The sequence below is a fragment of the Pimephales promelas genome, chromosome 6 (assembly GCF_988280905.1).
Source record: "Pimephales promelas chromosome 6, fPimPro1.hap1.1, whole genome shotgun sequence".
Classification (NCBI taxonomy): domain Eukaryota; kingdom Metazoa; phylum Chordata; class Actinopteri; order Cypriniformes; family Leuciscidae; genus Pimephales; species Pimephales promelas.
In genome coordinates, this window is record NC_142774.1 from 34,519,871 (window position 1) to 34,537,910 (window position 18,040).

At 36.3% G+C, this 18,040-nt stretch overlaps 1 protein-coding gene across 1 annotated transcript in view; it reads left to right on the forward strand.

The window, feature by feature from the left end:
- ttyh3b (tweety family member 3b) overlaps positions 1-18,040 on the forward strand; it is a 42,637-nt gene that overhangs the window by 14,881 nt on the left and 9,716 nt on the right. Inside the window, exons 4-13 of the mRNA XM_039670169.2 lie at positions 5,521-5,632; positions 8,393-8,613; positions 9,580-9,675; positions 11,292-11,364; positions 12,004-12,079; positions 13,811-13,866; positions 13,951-14,043; positions 14,151-14,243; positions 15,359-15,495; positions 17,440-17,619. Coding sequence (XP_039526103.1) covers positions 5,521-5,632; positions 8,393-8,613; positions 9,580-9,675; positions 11,292-11,364; positions 12,004-12,079; positions 13,811-13,866; positions 13,951-14,043; positions 14,151-14,243; positions 15,359-15,495; positions 17,440-17,619 — 1,137 coding nt within the window. The remainder of the gene's footprint in view (positions 1-5,520; positions 5,633-8,392; positions 8,614-9,579; positions 9,676-11,291; positions 11,365-12,003; positions 12,080-13,810; positions 13,867-13,950; positions 14,044-14,150; positions 14,244-15,358; positions 15,496-17,439; positions 17,620-18,040) is intronic.

The window sequence follows — 18,040 nt, forward strand, 5'->3', positions numbered from 1 at the left end:
CTCTTCAGCTCATGTCTGTCCTATATCTGACTTCATGCACTGCCGTTCATGCTGTGATTGACAAACAAAGAAGAGATTATTTCCCTTAGAGAGAGATGGACGCAGAAGAACCAGAGAAAAGGACAATAACGTCTGATTGATTGAGCGAGCGAGATGCAGATAAAGCTTAACGGAGAAAAGAGAGCGAGTTGCGGATCAGAGTGAGTGATGGGTCCAGGGAAGAGATGAGAGATGCCATGCTGATATGATGGCTCAGATGAAACACATTGTGCCTCATGCATCATTAAGCACATCAAATAGTGCACATGGTGTGACCTAAAACACTGTAGCGCTCTACTAAAAGCTTAATCTCACAAATGTTTTGTGTCTTTGAGCTTTAGTAGCTCAATGAATTTACTGTAAACAAATTATTTTCATAACATTCAGTTCCACTAATGGCTCTTTTCCGCTACACAGTACCAGCTCGACTCGGCCCGCCTTTGTTTGGTTTTCCACTGTGTAAAAGTTGTACCTGTTCCTGCTTTCTGGTACTTTTTTTGTATCACCTCCGGCGAGGTTCTGAACGAGCTGAGGCGATACTAAAATATCATGTGAAAACATTGCCGACTGCTGATTGGACAGAGAGAATCGTCACCATTCACTGCGTCATCATTGCACACGCCAGATGGAGTCTCCAAAATAACCCCGCCATTTTTAAATAGTTTGGCCAGAGATAGTTACTAAACTAACTACTATTATTATGGCAACTCGGAAGAATACGCCGTGGTCAAACGAGGAGGTGCAGACTTTCCTTTGTTTGGTGGCCGAAGAGAGGATCCTGCGAGAGACTGATAGGGCAACGAGGAACGAAAGGCGTCGCTATGACGACCGGCTACTATTTGTGGCGGTACTATGGAAAACGGAATGAAAAGCAAACTGAGCCGAGCTGGTAATGGACAAGCGCCATAAAGGAATATTCAGCTTTAACATAACAAAAATTGTGACTTATCCCTTTTTATTTAGCTTCCCCAAAAGTATAAAAATAATTTATTTTGTGAAATATCTCACCATGCATCCAAGTCACACTCACTCACCAACCATTATACGTTTCGTCTAAAGCACAACTACTCATGTTTTGCCGTAAGACCGCAAATGCAAGTAAATTATCTCTCGTGTTAGCAGGACTACGATATGAAAAGCAAAGTAACATTTTAGCATCTGTGTATAAGTGAATGGCACATAACAGGCACAACAGCAGCATAAAGATGCATATCAATAGGTTTAATATGCGTCACATGACTAAACATGCAGCACAGTCCACACTACTACGTGACAATGGTGTTTTCAAATTTATTGACTTTGGAGGCCAAAAACGTATTAGTGTGGACAAGCCCTGAAAAGGCAAACTTTTAAAAATGAGACCGTTAACATCTCCATGTTAACAGCAAAACCACGAATTTGTGAAATAAGTGACGTCAAGCGCACGTGTATTACTTGTTCAATCTATAGGCGCGTAGTTTCTTTATAAAGGGACATCGCCAACTACTGGCCTGGCAGCAGAATACAGCGTTTTTCGTCGTTTACGCAGATCCGTGTGAAGTGTAAACAAGGATTGTTTTGACGACTTTGTCGTCTGTACGCAAAGGAAAAACTTTTCCAATTTCAAGTACATCGTTGTCGTGTAAACTAGAGCCAGAGCGATATATCGGCAGACCGTTATTATCGGGCGATATTAGGCATTTTCCAAACTATCGGTATCGGCAGTTATAATGGCCGATAAATGAATATTTCAAAAATAAAATAAAAACGGACGAAACACGCTTGAACCATGTCATGAGTGTTGGAGTTGTATAGTTTGTCCACCAGAGGGCACTCTACACCGTTCCTGTTGGCAACACTCGTTGAGTTGGTCACGATACATACATTTCTTGAATAACAATTAAAAGAACATCCCCATCAGTTCTCTTAACTCAAATAAGCATGACAAAATTTGTGACTAATCATCTACAGTTTAAAAAATAAATAAATAAATAAATAAAATATCGGCCGAAATATCGGAATATCGCATTTTAAAACCCAAAAATATTTGTATCGGTATCGGCCTTAAAAATCCTTTATCGGTCGGGCTCTAGTGTAAACATACCATTAATTTTGATATTCATTTTATTTTAATTCTGTTCATTTATTTATCCTTTTCATTTTTGTGTTTTTCAAATTTTTACAGCTTGGACATTTTTGATATATTATTGTAAACTGTAGAGTCTGTTAGAAAATAAGAAATACAATTATACATTTAGTGAGGTTTATCAAACTAATTAAAAATATATTTAAGAAATATTCAAAAACATCTTTTTTGAGTTTTATGCAGTATTGCTTCACAAATGCTGATGTTTTGACATGTTTACTGGAATAAATAAGACAAAGCTATCGATGATAAGAATAGGGTTTTTAGCTGTGTGTGTGTGGATTTGTCCTGGGCTAAAACGACCCGTTTCGGATAAAAATATTTTCTTTCTCTGCATTACCTTCTCTATTTTTCCCTCTGTCGCCCTCACTTCAGTTTTTTTCCCTTCTCTCCCTGGCGCTGCCCCCTTGGTGCCTTGGAGATGTTGCCATGGCAACAGAATCAGATTTTGAACATTTGAAGCTGCGAGATGAATAATGCACTGCAGGTCTCTGCCAGTGTGTGTGTGGGGAGGCTCTGCGTCTGTGTGTGCCATAGCCGCATAGCCACAATTCAATATCTCTTATCTAACAGTGCCAGATTCTCACGAAGATGTGTCTGGTTGTATCTTTAGGTATTTGTGTTCATTGTTTCATTATTTGAAGTCATTTTGCCTGGTTTATGAATAACACTTTGGCTCAGTAATTGACCCATCAAGCCAGAATCGATTCTTTTTAACATTCCAGGACTAAAAAAAAAAGAAAAAAGAAAAGTAATGGTTTATTTTCCACAACAATGAGTTGATCTTGCTGTGGTTGAAAGTCTAAGGCGGTTTGTCCTTACTTTTCACATTTATGTTTGAAAATGACCCATATATGTCTGTCCAACCGCATCTCTGAATGAACCCTCACGACCATCACAAAATCCTGTTCTGAAATTCATGGATCATTGTATTTTATATGGAGAAAATTATACTGCTAGTACCTTTGCTCTTTTTGGTGCTTCTGTTTTTTTTAAGTGTGTTAAGTGTGAATAATTCAATATCACATTACCGTCTAAAATTATCCTTGTGAATCAAATATTATCATACGCATTATACTTTTAACAAATAGCTTTGGTAATAGTTACAATTATTCTCCAAAAACAGAACTGTTAACATATGCTCACTCACTCAACATGATCTAACAGATAAACAAACAAGCCAGTGATTGTGGTCAGTGGAGTTAGAGTGAGGGTTTCTTGGTAAGAGAGGGAAAGCCTAGTCGAGCCACGTGACTCCTGACCTTAACAAACAATGACAGCTTGACCTCTCTCTCTATCTCTCGGTCTCACACACTCTTAAGCTTATAAGAGCTCTCTCCTGCGCACGTGGCTTCAGATAAAACCCTCACACATGCACAATAAAACTGCTCTGACAATAATAATCTTGAAATAAATGTGTCTATCTCACATTAATTACGTTGTGTTAAAGGGGTCATGAATTGAGATCAAATTTGCCTTGATCTTTTGTAAGAGGTCATTGTATTATAAAAACATCCTGCAAGTTTCACAACTGCAAACTTCCTTGTTAGTCCAAAAACGTCTTTTATTGAATCCAAGCTCCTAAAACGACTTGTTTGGTAATGTCACGGTATGATGTAATAGTGAATGAATAGTGCAGAATCAAACCAACGCCTATCTCTAGCTCAATGCTCATCACCGCAACCTTTCATGACATCGGAATATACCTGAATATAAGGCTATAATCAACACTTTTCACGATTAATTAATCTCGACAGCTGTAATTGTAAAAACTTGAAAAATTAATATGTATGTGTATATTTTTTATATAATATATGTGTTTTATTATAATACATGGTAGTCAATAAAATAATTGTATTTTATTTGTGCACACAAAATAAAGTTGATATAGTTGTTGTCCAGCATGTTAAAATCCAGTGTTAGAGCTGCATTCATTGTAAACAATGCGCTAAACTTTACTGATGCAAGCCGGTAATTTTAGGGAAAGCCCATGGTTCTGTGTTTTAATGTCTTTGTAAAAGCAAAAACCATCGACTGGTAGAGACTATTTTTCAAAGATGGCTTCTTCTTGTATTCGCGAAGTTGACTGTGTGTATAAAATATCTTCTTATTAAACAGTATGGACACTGACAAAGTTATCAATGCTTCGGTTTGAATGTAGGTACCCTTATTATGCTACCGTGTTAGTGTGGGGCTATTTTAGTGGTAATAACAAGCGATTTTTATTTGTCATTACTCTATGCCCCATATACTAGCGTTATAGGCTAAACTGTTTTTAGAGATAAAACTATTTACATTTGGCAATCATGAAAACAAATCTCAGATAACGGTTGACTAGGTAACAATTAGACCAAAGGTTCATTTTGCGCCGGAGTTCTCTTTAAGTTCAGATCTGCTATCCTGGTCATTTTCAGGGTCTTCAAGAGTTTGTTGTAGTATTAAAGGAGAACTCCGGCGAACAATGAACCTTTGGTCTAATAAAACATCGGTACATAGTCAATCGTTCTCTGAGATTTGTTTTCATGATAATCGATTGTAAAGAGTTTTATCTCTAAAAACTGTTTAGCGTATAATGCTAGTACTGGGGGCATTGACTAAGTAAAAAGAAATCGCTAGTTTATACCACTAATAAGGCTCAAAATAGCCGCACACTAACGCAGCAACATAATGAGGCTCCATACATGCAAAACGAAGCATTGAGAACTTTGTAAGTGTACAGACCGTTTAATAAGAAGATACTTTATGAAGACAGTTCACTTCGCGTATACAGACAGGAGCCATCTTAAAAAATAGTCTCGATAAGTCGATCCCCGAACGACGTGCTGAGTGATCTGAACTGTATGAAGTTCAGCGAACTTCTGAGCTGTATGAACCGCGTTCGGGGATCGACTTATCGAGACTATTTTTTAAGATGGCTCCTGTCTGTATACACGAAATGAACTGTCTTCATAAAGTATCTTCTTATTAAACGGTCTGTACACTTACAAAGTTCTCAATGCTTCGTTTTGCATTTATGGAGCCTCAGTATGTTTCTGTGTTAGTGTCGGGCTATTTTGAGCCTTATTAGTGGTATAAAGTAGCGATTTCTTTTTACTTAGTCAATGCCCCCATTACTAGCATTATATGCTCAACAGTTTTTAGAGATAAAACTCTTTACATTCGATTATCATGAAAACAAATATCAGATAACGATTGACTAGGTACCGATGTTTTATTAGACCAAAGGTTCATTGTTCGCCGGAGTTCTCCTTTAAGGTTTCAAAGACATTGCTTGAGTGAGAGAGTTAATACGTTTTATGGAAAAGAGTCTGTCACAGTCACATGAGCTAATTCCTATTTTGATGACTTTCCCGCAGTGCTGGCATTGCAGTCGGTTTCTATGGAAACGGCGAAACGTGCGATGGCGTGACACGACTGACATATTCCTTGCGCCATGCTAACCAAACAGTGGCAGGCATCGACAAACTGGTGAGTCATTCACTATTTTGTTTGTTCTGAGCTGTGGACAATTTGCTGTATCCAAATGTTTAAAAGAAACTTACATGCCCTTCTGTTACCAATGCTAAACACTTTGCTTAACACTCTCTACATATCTTATTTTCGTGTTCTATTTTACAGCCCTAACTAACAGTTGCATGGCATACCAATACTAAAGTACTGTTGTACCAAAAATCTACCACCGCCTCTACTGAACATCCCACTGCTGTTGCTAGAGAGTTCATTGCCCTTTAATGAACACTTTAACTTGAATAAACACTTCTTCTCTTGCCAAATACTTCACCGCACCTCCATGGCCACAGCTACAATCCCCACCATGCACGGTTGTTAAATGTTAATTATTTCAGAAGGTCATGAGCGCAGGCAGATGCGTTTGGCGAGAGTGTACGTTCTAGGGAACTTTGTTTTGAAGCACTCAAGTCACTCGCAGATGCGTTGTTGAATATTAGAGGGCAAAGATGGGCTTTAGAGAACAAGAGAGATAATTGAGACTAGTGATGCACTGTAATTCATTTGTTGCTGAATAACTGAAATAGTTTCCATTTAGCCACAAACCAAAATAGTTTATTTAATATAATTGAATAATTAATTGTATATAAGCATTTAAATTGCTAATTTAGCAAAATGCTGAGTTATTTTTTTCTAGCCGACTAATGAGCTATGGACATTGAAAGGCTTTCCTGAGGTAAATGTAACATGACTGGACATATTGTTTACAAGATATATTATTTTCTTTCTTTCTCTCCGTAGTTGAAACACTGAGGGATTACATGAGTCATTTATTTTGCATCAAATGAAAACAGCATAGACTAAGAGCATTTGTAGACCTGAAGATCGTGTTTGCTTTGTTTCTGAAACAGGGACTTAAATTGTTACAGTATTGCTTTTTCTTCTGGGTTCTGAAGGCAAAATTTCAAAGCATACCAAAATGTGCTTAAGTCACATGAGAGTGAAACTATCCTCTTATTGGTCATTTTCCTCTGCGTTCAAGAAGATTGACTAGTTCACTCAACAAACTTTTTGCGGCTTTATCTGTAACTGTTGAGACACATGCAAACACTATGTAGCCATCATTCCCGCTCGAACTGATAATTGATATATATATATATATATATATTTTAAGATGAAGAGGTGCTTTGCTTTTCAACTGCGATAACTATTGTGCTCACTCATAGAATCAGACACTACTGCTTTTTATATTAATTATATCATATTTTAATATACCGCATGGTTCTTTGGTCCATTGGGTTGGATTGCTTTCTCATGTCAACCGCCCTAGTTTGTTTTCAATTGGTCCGAGACCCGCTTGTTATGATAATCTAGAAGTGATTTGTTTTGGTGCGGATCCGAGCGCTATTGCTCTGTTTATTTATGCCTATGGCCCCATTTACACTGCATGGTTCAAGTGACCCAAATCCAAATTTTTTCCTCTCATGTGGCACAGATCGGATATGATCGATGAACGTGCAAGCAGGAAAAAAGCGCATGGATTCCGATTTTTCTCAGATCGGATTCAGGCCTCACTCATATGTGGTAATAAATCGGATATGAATCGGATATGTGCATTTGCGTGTGCCATGTAAGCAGCAGACAAATGGGATATTCCCCAGTAATTTCGAGTCGTCCGTCATTAAAAAAAGTGACGTCAACTCAGATGGACACCACCAACTGAGACATGACTTAATATAGGCGCGATGGAGGACGAAGGATACACACAGTGGACCAATGTGGAGGTTTCGTGTCTTTTGGGTGTTTGGGGCGAAGAGTGATGGCAAAAATGCAGGGTTGTTACAGAAATAAATCTGTGTTTGAAGACATTTAACAAGATATGGGGAGGCAACTGGGCTCTCCTCTTTTTTTTATCTGCTGTACGAGACCAATGTTTTGCTGACTTTTTGGATGACTTTTCAAAATATTGTGCAAAATAAAACACAGCATCATTTTATTTGCATCTGCATCGATTGCATTTCGTGCTGTTTTACTCCCTTTTCCGGGTCAGAACGTCTACATTTGGTAGTTTCAGCAGTGTATAGTGTAAATGCAAAAATCGGACACGGGTCACTTTTAAAAGATGATGCAAGCGGGTCGTCAAAAAAAAAAAACAGTCATAAAATCGGATTTGGGCATCAAGAGCTGGAGTGTAAATGCAGCCTAAATGAACCAAACTACAGTAAGGGAGAAACCCACCAGGTTGTGAAACAAACATTTGAAACAAACCAGGTGTGAAAATGCCCTAAAAGATAAGTTCATCAAAATGAAGATTGATTAAAAACCTCAATATCGATATTGTCAACCCTTCCCAAATGCCCATGACACTGACACAGCCAAAACATGTCATCAGAGACGCGCTAATTAAACTTCACTCTATGCAAATGGGATTTTGGTCCCTCCGCTCCGATCATAGCTATTTTTAGGCTTTTTTGCCTTTTATTTAGAGAAGACAGTAGGTAGAGACAGACAGGAAATCACGACAGATTTGAGAGGGGAATTGGACCGGGACAGGACCTTCCGCCAGGGCTCAAACTTGGGTCGTTGGAATGTAACCGTACCATATGTCGGAGCACTTGCCCACATGGCATAACTGTTTTAACATAGGCAGAGAATTCTCCAGATCCTGGTCTAACACTAATGATATCATTGTAATCTTCCTATTTGATTCAGGTGGGAGAAAAATATATGGATCTGATGCAAGCCTAATGTATTTCCTTTTGTGCGTGTGTTTGTTTTTAGGTATCAGAGAGCAGCAGCAGTTTGAATGAAACCCTGCAGGAGGGTTTGGTGCAGCTGGAGACTGTGTACTCCAAGCAGACAGACTACCTGTCCATCGTCCAGAAACTGCAGGGTCAGCTGGATGAACTGATCAATCTGATGGTGGATGTGCCTTTCTGGAGCGCCTCGGATCTCTCTTTGGATTACCTGGCATCCATCACTGAGCAGTATGACTGGTACAGGTAATTATAAAGTCCTGTCAAATCATCTTCTCTAAATTTGTTTCAAAGGTATTACAGCAGAGAGTGGTGGTTTCTTAAAGGAGTAGTTCACTTTTAAAAAAACTTTTGCTGATAATTTACTCACCCCCGTATCATCCAAGATGTCCACGTCATTCTTTCTTCAGTCGAAAAGAATTAAGTTTTTTGATGAAAACATTTCCGGATTTTCTCCATATAATGGACTTCATTGGGAACCAAACAGTTCAAGGTCCAAATGAGAGTTTCAGTGCAGCTTTAAACGACACCAGACGATGAATAAGGGTCTTATCTAGGACCCTTCGAGTCATGACACGAAAAAAGATTTGTTCATTTTGATGAACGAGTTTGAACAGGAGAGTCACGAACGCTCATCACAGAAAAGAGCAAGGCGAGCATTTGTGCTTATAAAACTTAAACTTTTTTATTTATTTATTAAATGACCGATCCTTTCGCTAGATAAGACCCTTATTCATCATCTGGTGACGTTTAAAGCCTTTTGAAGCTGGACTGAAACTCTCATTTGGACCTTGAACCGTTTGGTTCCCATTGAGTCCATTATATGGAAAAAAATCCTGGAATGTTTTCATCAAAAACCTTAATATCTTTTCGACTGAAGAAAGAATGACATGGATATCTTGGATGACATGGGGGTGAGTAAATTATCAGCAAAAGTTTTTTTAAAAGTGAACTACTCCTTTAAACCCTGTCAGTTTTTACAAAAAAAAAAATGCCTTGTGTGATTTGTTTGCAGATGACACGTTTTGATTATTTATTTTTTTTAATCTAATTCAGTGGCTTTCAGGCATAAGAATGAGTTAAATTTCGTTATAATGTAGAGTACACAATAGAGTTATTCAATAATAAAGTCCAGACCTGTTCTTACTTTTGGATAGTTATAAAGAAATGTCCAGCCACCTGGAAGTGATCGTGTGTGTGTGTGTTTTGTAGGTGGTTGGGTTATCTGAGCCTGCTGCTCTTTGATGTTGTTATCTGCCTGCTCGTTTTGGTTGGTCTCATACGCAACTCTAGAACCATCTTGATCAGGTGAGTAATATCACACACAATAGCCACCCACAAAAAATGCCTAATGAACTAACTAATTTCAGTTCAGTATTTCAGTTCTAATTTTATTTTTCAAGTACTAAAATTATTTTGAAAACTCAGTAAATGGAAATATTTACCAAAAAACAAAAGCTAATAACAATAAAATGCACATAACAAAATGACTGTAAATTAAAGTTGAAATAAATATACTATAATAGGATATAAATGCTACTAAAATAACACTTTGTTTTTTAATTATGTTTGTGGGCATTATTGAATTCAGCTGGGCGGTTTGTGACGTGACATGACAATGTAGGAAAATGACCCGGATTTGAACTCGTGTCTGTGGAACTTACATAAATGTAACTGACTTTGACTATCACAACAATAGAAATATTGAGAGAAATATTGAAGTATATTATGAAGTCTATATATATTGAAAAAAAAACTGGATGTCAATGTTGCAATGCAAGATCACATGATATTTCAAGATAAATCATAAGGGCCTTTCTTGTTTTCCTGGTGCATTGCGGGAGGTTGCCTCAGGATAAAATCCAATCCCTGATTTTACAGTTTCAGTTTGGAAATTTCCAGGTTTAAAGTCGTTGTGTGAAAATGCCTATTTTTAGCCTGTAACTATGCAAAATTGAGATCCATTCTCTGAAAGCCTTTAGAAATAGAGAGAGAGAGAGCACGAATCAGAGAGAGTTGTCAGTGAAGAGATGGATTCAGGCAAAGTAAAATCTATTTAGTATACAAGGGAGGGTGAAGATCTCCCCTTGATTCACTCTGACTCACTTTCTCACTCCTTCTGCTGCAATAAGACACCTCTTCTGCCGTGTGTTGTGTACATGTGTTTGTTTGTGGTTATATTAGAGTTTGAGGCTGCATGTGTATCTAGAAGCACATTTGGGCAGTGGGAGGTTGTTTTAATCCCCAGAGATGTTTACTAACTGGGTTACTCACCATGAGCCTAAATGAGTTTAAAAAGAAACCAACCAGAAAATATTCATGAACAACACAGACGCATTTAGGCTATATGGACAGTACTAGCATTAAAAGAAAACTCAAATAACACCCATTTTTGTAGAGTTTTGTGCATTTTAAAGAAGCCATGTTATGCCCTTGATTTTGGGGTCTACTAGAATAGGATTTCATGCTCGAATGTTCAAAAAAACACTTTTTTAACATTTTTTAAACATAGTTTACATTGTTGCAGCACCTCTCTAACGCTCTGTTTAGTTACAGTCTCTATGAAGCCCCCCCTTCTGAAAAGTACAAGGTGCTCTGATTGGTCGGCTGGTCCCCAATGTGTTGTGATTGGTCAACCACCTTCAAGCATGTTTCGGAAATGTCACGCCCCTTTACCAGAACCCCGAGTTTTAACACACGCTACTATACTGAGCGTCCGAAGTCTTCTATTGTATATGTATTTTCTAAAAATTGTTGGGTTGTTTTAACCCAACTTTTGGGTCAAGTATGGACAAACCCAATTTTTTAATTGCATTTTTAACCCAATGTTTGGGTTTGTCCATATTTGACCCAAAGTTGGGTTAAAACAACCCAGCATTATTTTTTGTGGTAATTAATAATCTTGCTCTATTTCTATCCTTTAGTGTTTGTTTGCTAGGTGTGCTGACGCTGGTGATCAGCTGGGCTTCACTTGGGCTGGAGTTTTCTGTTGCTGTGGTGCGTAAATTAGCAGAAACATCTTCAATTCTCTTCACCTTTATGCTGATATTTCTGTTTGGCTTTATAGCAGTCTAAAGAGTTTGAATCATAAAGTAGAGCCATATTATGTGGAGATTGTTTTATTCAGGAAAATATTGGCATTATATGTAATAAAATAAGTATATACACTACCATTCAAAAGTGTGGGTTTGATAAGATTTTTATTGTAAAATATTTAATAAAATTTAAAATAACAGATTTCTATATTAATATAATTTTCAAATGAAATTTATTCTTGTAATGGCACAATTTTCAGCAGCAATCATGTTAGTCTTCAATATTAATTTTGAAGACAGATTTTGATAAATGGTATGTTAGCATTTTATGTAAAAATATAAATCAATGAATTGTCCATTTTCATCAATTTAATGCCTACTTGCTAAATAATCAATAAGCATCAATTGCTTAACACTTTTAAATGGTAGTGCATGTTTGAAATGAGAATTATAAATAACTTAACAATCAAGTATGTGGCGTTAGTCATTTAAATATCCATAAACATTTGAAAGTTTGTGTCTTTGTACCTGCATTTGAGTGCTTGTGTCTTTGTGTTTGAGGGTATGTAGATGTGCTTCATGTTTTGGTCTCTTTCCCTAGACTGCCAGTGATTTTTGTGTTGCCCCTGACTCTTTCATCACCAAAGTGACGCGTGAGAACGCTGTTATCAACCAAGGTATGCACTCCCAAGTCCAGTTTATTTGTCTTTTGCACAGTTTAAACTGAGTTCACATTGAAATGCTTGTGACTGGGCTCAGATGACACACAAAAAACAGTGTAGACAATTATATGCAGACAGATACATGTTAACGTTAACAAATAGAGTATATTGTACTGATTAAAGCAAGTACTAAATGCTGGACTCAAATCACCACACGTTGGTGCCATTTTAATCGGGTTTTTTTATACATTTATATATCATATACTAATAATTCGGTGCATATCGATGTGTACTATCAAGTCTTGAACTCAATACTCCCCAAAGAAAATGTGTTTGCTGACAATGGCTCTTTCATTCATTGCTTTAAATGTTCTGAAGCATTGCTATGCAAAGGAGGCTTTCCTAAAGGGTGTTAATGTACAAAGCAGGTTTTGTATTCTGCACTCAGACCTTGGCTTTTCTGGACAGACATGAATGTCATTGCTAATTAGTTCCCACAAGCTAAAAGAAATCAGCTTTGCATCACAGGAATACATTACATTTAAAATATATAAAAATAGAAAACTGCTATTTTAAAAATATATATTATATGAATATTTGTATATCATGTAATAATAGCAAATGATAAATATTAGGGCTGTCAAACGATTAATTGCGATTAATCGCATCCAAAATAAAAGTTTGTGTTTACATAATATATGTGGGTGCACTGTCTATAATTATTTTATATATATAAATACACACACATGTATATATTTAAGAAATATTTTCATATATATACTGTAGATAGATTTAAATATAATTTATATTATAAATATACATAAATATAAATATAAACATAAATATACTACACAACATTTCTGAAATTAAAATTAGTTTACACAATAGTTATTAATTCACTCAAACTTATTTTAAAGTGAACATTATGTTTATATGTTGTTGTTATATTGGGATTTTTTACAGTGACTTTGGTAACACTTTACAATAAGGTCCATTAGTTAATGTATTAACTAACATTAGCTAACCATGAGCAATACATTTGTTAATACAAAATAAAGGTGTTAATTGTTTGTTCATGTTAGTTCAAAGTGCTTCAACTAATGTGAACAAGATAAGTATTTGTAAATGTTGAAATTAACATTAACACAGATTAATAAATGCTGTGTAAGTGAAGTTCATTATTAGTTCATACTAATGTTAAATAATGAACCTCACTTTAAAGTGTTTCCGTGACTTTTCATGATTTATTTTTTACATCTGCTCCTACTAAGAGTGTGATGATTTAGGTCCTGAGGTTAATGAATCATTAAACCTCCGCCTGAGGTCAGTCCACTGCTGCTCCTCTAATTCTCTTCTTTTTCTAGCACACAAACATGCAGTAATATGAATCCAGTGTCTTTACAGTCATCTCTCTCATACACTCTCACATTCACACTGCCAACTGGCTTCCTATGATATTAAGTTTGTTTTCTTGCTGGCTTAGTAAATAATAAACTAGTGGGTCACAGTGACTCATGAGAGGCAGGTGCATGTTCTGCTACCAACAGATTTACTGACAAGATTTGTTTGTTTGCATTAGCTGTTTTCTTTGCAGAGGGATTTCAACAATAATTCCTCATCTAATCTAGAATTATCTGTTTGTTGACCAACGGAAGATGAGAGGAATGCTAAATGTCATTATGTGATGATCATATTTATTAGATTTCATATGTATTTATTATTATTTATGCTCTGTGTGTGTTTTAGATATCCTGCAGTATTATCTGAAGTGCAGCATGGGACAGACCAACCCATTTCAGCAGGTACTTAATTACTCTCTCTCTCTGTTCTCTTTCAAATTATCTCATGCTCTTTCACGAATTATAAATTATATTTCTGATTTACAGAAACTCTCCGGGAGCCATAAAGCTCTTGTGGAGATGCAGGATGATGTTTCTGAGCTCTTGCGTTCAGCTATCAGAGAATTCCCTAAGACAAAGGTGTGAGATTGCGGATGTCTTTTAAGAGTAATACTGAGTGTGGCTTCACTCTGTATCTGGATGTTTATCTGTTTATGTTCTTTGTCTCTCTCTGGGTTGGTTATCAGAGTAACCTGGAGGAGATGCAGGCGGTGTTAAACTCCACTGAAGTCAGCCTCCACCACCTCACTGCCCTGGTCGATTGTCGGAGCCTGCACATGGTATGTGTGTTTTGTGTAGAGCTTTTTTTATTGCCCATTTCGGTCTACAAAATGTAGTGACAAAGTGATATGATTGTGAATGTTAAAATATGTCGCCTCTACCCCCGGTGTTTGTGTCTTACAAAAAACTTTTAGATGCACAATTTTATATTTATTTGACTATTATTATCTTTTTGTTTAGATGATCATAGTTATTGTAAAGCATGATTTTTATGATGGATTTTAATAGCATAAAAGTGAAAATATGACAATATATAAAATGCTTTTTGAAAAATAGCACAAATAAATGATGGTAAAATGTTTAATACATACATTAGTGTTCCAAAGTTTGGGGTCATTAGGATTTTTTTTTTATTTAAAAAAAGATTTTTTTAGAGAGAGAAAGAGAAAAAGGGAAATTAATTCAGCTATGATGCATTAAATTGTTCAAAAGGGACAATAAAGACTTATAACTTTATAAAAGATTTCCATTTCAAATAAATGCTGTTCTTTTTAAACTTTCCATTCATCAACAAATCCTGAATTTCTGATTTCTGAAGGATCATGTGACACTGAAGACTGCCATAATGATGCTGAAAATTCAGCTTTGCCATCACAGGAATAATTTACATTTATAAATACATTCAAAAATAAAAGTTACTTTCACAATATTACAGTTTTGACTGACAAAATTGACTGATTTTTTTGGATAAAATAAATACTTTTGTGAGCTTGAGACTTTTTTCAAAACCATTCAAATATATTTGAATTTGGTAGTGTATAAGTAAAAGAAAAAGCGTTAGTTTTAATAAAAATCTATTTAAACGGTTGTGTATAAGCAAAAGATAAACCGTTAGTTTTAATATTTATTTACTTTATTTATATCTTTATTTGACATGGACATACAATTACATTGGACGAGCCACATGCATTTGTTTTTAGTGATTATAGCATACATGCTAATTTTCAACACCTGTCCACGGGAGGCTAAATATAGCCATAAAAATCAACCCCTTGAAGAAACACCCATATTTTGCTTCCCACGATTGTGTTTATACTTCCTTTACAATGTGGAAAGACTTTTAAAACAAGAACAAGCTGTTCATTTGACTCTTCATCTTTTCTTTGCCTCACAGGACTATGTCCAGGCTCTGACTGGACTGTGTTACGATGGAGTTGAGGGTCTCATTTATCTGGTCCTTTTCTCATTCGTCACTGCGCTAATGTTTAGCTCCATCGTTTGCAGTGTGCCTCACACCTGGCAGAGCAAGAGGTGAGCGGGCAAGGGTCAAAACAGAGGGAGGGAGGGAGGGGTGCAGGAGGGCAAAGTACCTTAAACTCAACTCCAGTAGATAGACAAGGACTTCATTTCATGGACATAGAATTGACTGCCAGTCACGTGTGTTTAATGCTTTTTTTCACATCTGCTCCTTCTGTTTTCACATATTAATCATCTTCTCATGACTGTGTAGTTTCTGTTGTCTTGTCGTTCATTCCTCATTGTGTCATAGATTTGGAAAACCCACTACCCCATAGTATTTGTAAGCGACACTCTTTTGTATTGCTCAATGGGTTACCTAAATATAGCTTGCATATGAAAGGAGTAATCTGAATTAAGGCGATGGAGGTATTTGCTTTTTGACTCGCGGTTTGCGTCAGTGCGCATGTTTCTCTGCAAAGGGAAAGAACAAAGAGACCCTTTTCCAAATTCTGTGCAAAGGCAGACTGATATTTCTGTGGAAGATGTTGCCTCCCTTTGGACTTATGAAATTGCAAGCAAGGCTGATGTGCATTTGTGAAGAGTATCATCATCATTGAAACTATGTTGGTGATGTGAAACTGTTCGTTTGTCTAGATTACACACTCAGTAAGGTGGTTTTGAAAAGGTCTGTTATGAGTTACACGGAAAAAAAAGATATGTTGATCAAAGTGGCATCCAAATCTACACCTTCACAGATCCACTTTTTCTTTTTTTTATTTCTTTCCTTTAAAATGCGTTCCTCCCCCTCCCCTTTTGTTCAAATCCGATTCATAGTGGGTGTTTGTTGATTTAATGCATGACTCAAATCACTGAGAGAACGTTCAGTGGTTACTGAGGACAATCCATTGGACATGCAATGGACATCCACAGTAGTTTTTGTGAGTTTTAAGTTCACTTGAATTGCTTCTGACTAGCATAATTTTTAGTACTTTTACTTTCTCTATGGCTGTAGGATTGTTTTGACTTTTATTTTTCTTATTTAATTTTACATTGACTATGCACATGTATAAAAGCACAATTTTACACTTAATCTAAAAATGGCCTCATAACTCTGATTGATTTGTAATAGGTGTAATGAGACTAGACTTTCCATTAGTTGGCAAATAAACCATTTCCTAATTAGTTCAACCACAACATTCAGTACGCCATTAAAAATCATGAATAAATCAGTTGAGAGCATCAAGATTTCATGTACAGTACATTAGATTTCTCAGTAAAGATTCTGACTCTGAAGAGGTCAAATTATTTTATAATATTATAATTCAATTCAATATTTTAATATAAATGATATCTAAAATATAATAATGTACACTACCACTCAAATGTTTGGGGTCAGTAATTTTTTTACTGTTTTAAACTAATCCTCTTATGCTCACTAAGGCAGCATAAGAGAATTTAAAAAAAGGTAAAAACTGTAATATTTTGAAATATTACAATTTAAAATACCTGTTTTATTCACTCACTGTAAGTAAATTTTGAAAGTTTAAAATGTATTTTAATTTAATTTTTTAATTGTTTTTATTTTTATTTTGTTTTTTTAATTTTAGCCATTATTAAGATATGCAATATAGCTCTAAAAGCACATTGCTTGGCTAAAAAGTGTTGAGAGGATTTTATTTATTTTACTCACTGTAAGTGTGGAGTTGAATCGGATAAAATTGAATCTGAATGCATGTAATTCATATAAAACATGCAGTTGCGGGGTGGGTTAAAAAAGGGCAAATATATATATATATATATTCCCACATAGTCATTAAATTCGCTCTCAACAGAACTTTCCCTTTTGTCATGTTAACCGACTGGGAATGAAACTGGGAAAACAAAAGCATTTGGAGTGAAAACTGGTTTTAAAGTTGTATTATTCACCAAGTCTAGTGAGAGGAGAGACTTTTGCCTTGCCCTGCCCTCCCCTCCGACCCAGGGGCACGTGTTTGACCTGTGCTAATTTGTCTGAAGGTCTGAGGAGGAGGATGGCGATGAGACTACGGCCACACTCGGGCCGCGAGCACCGCACGATAACCTGTACCGCGTGCACATGCCCAGCCTGTACAGCTGTGGCAGCAGCACCTACGGCAGCGAGGCTAGTCTCCCCGCTGCGGCACACACTGTCAGCAACGCACCAGTCACTGAGTACATGTGAGTGTAGCCATGCTAAACTCATCCTAATGCATGGGCCGGATCTGAAGGACCCGTACCGGTATGACGGGTCCTGTAGTATAGGTTCGCAAGCATAGATTACTGCATGGGCTTTGCTGTATTTACCGTAGGTTTTCAGATTTCAGTTGTTAATACTGCATGGGTTTTACTTTATTAAAGTTATTATAAATATAGAGCTGGAAACAGCGTGTAGAAACAAACATATTATGGCATGGGAAGTATAAGCAGATTAGGGCTGCACCGTATTTCGGTTTTCTGCGGTACACTGTAAAAAATATTTTCAAGATTTGTTATCACAACATATTTTCTTTTGTCAAATCAACTTTATAATAATTTATTTAGTTGAGATAACTTATTATTTTGAGTTTCTGATGGTTAAATTAATCTACTTCATTGTATT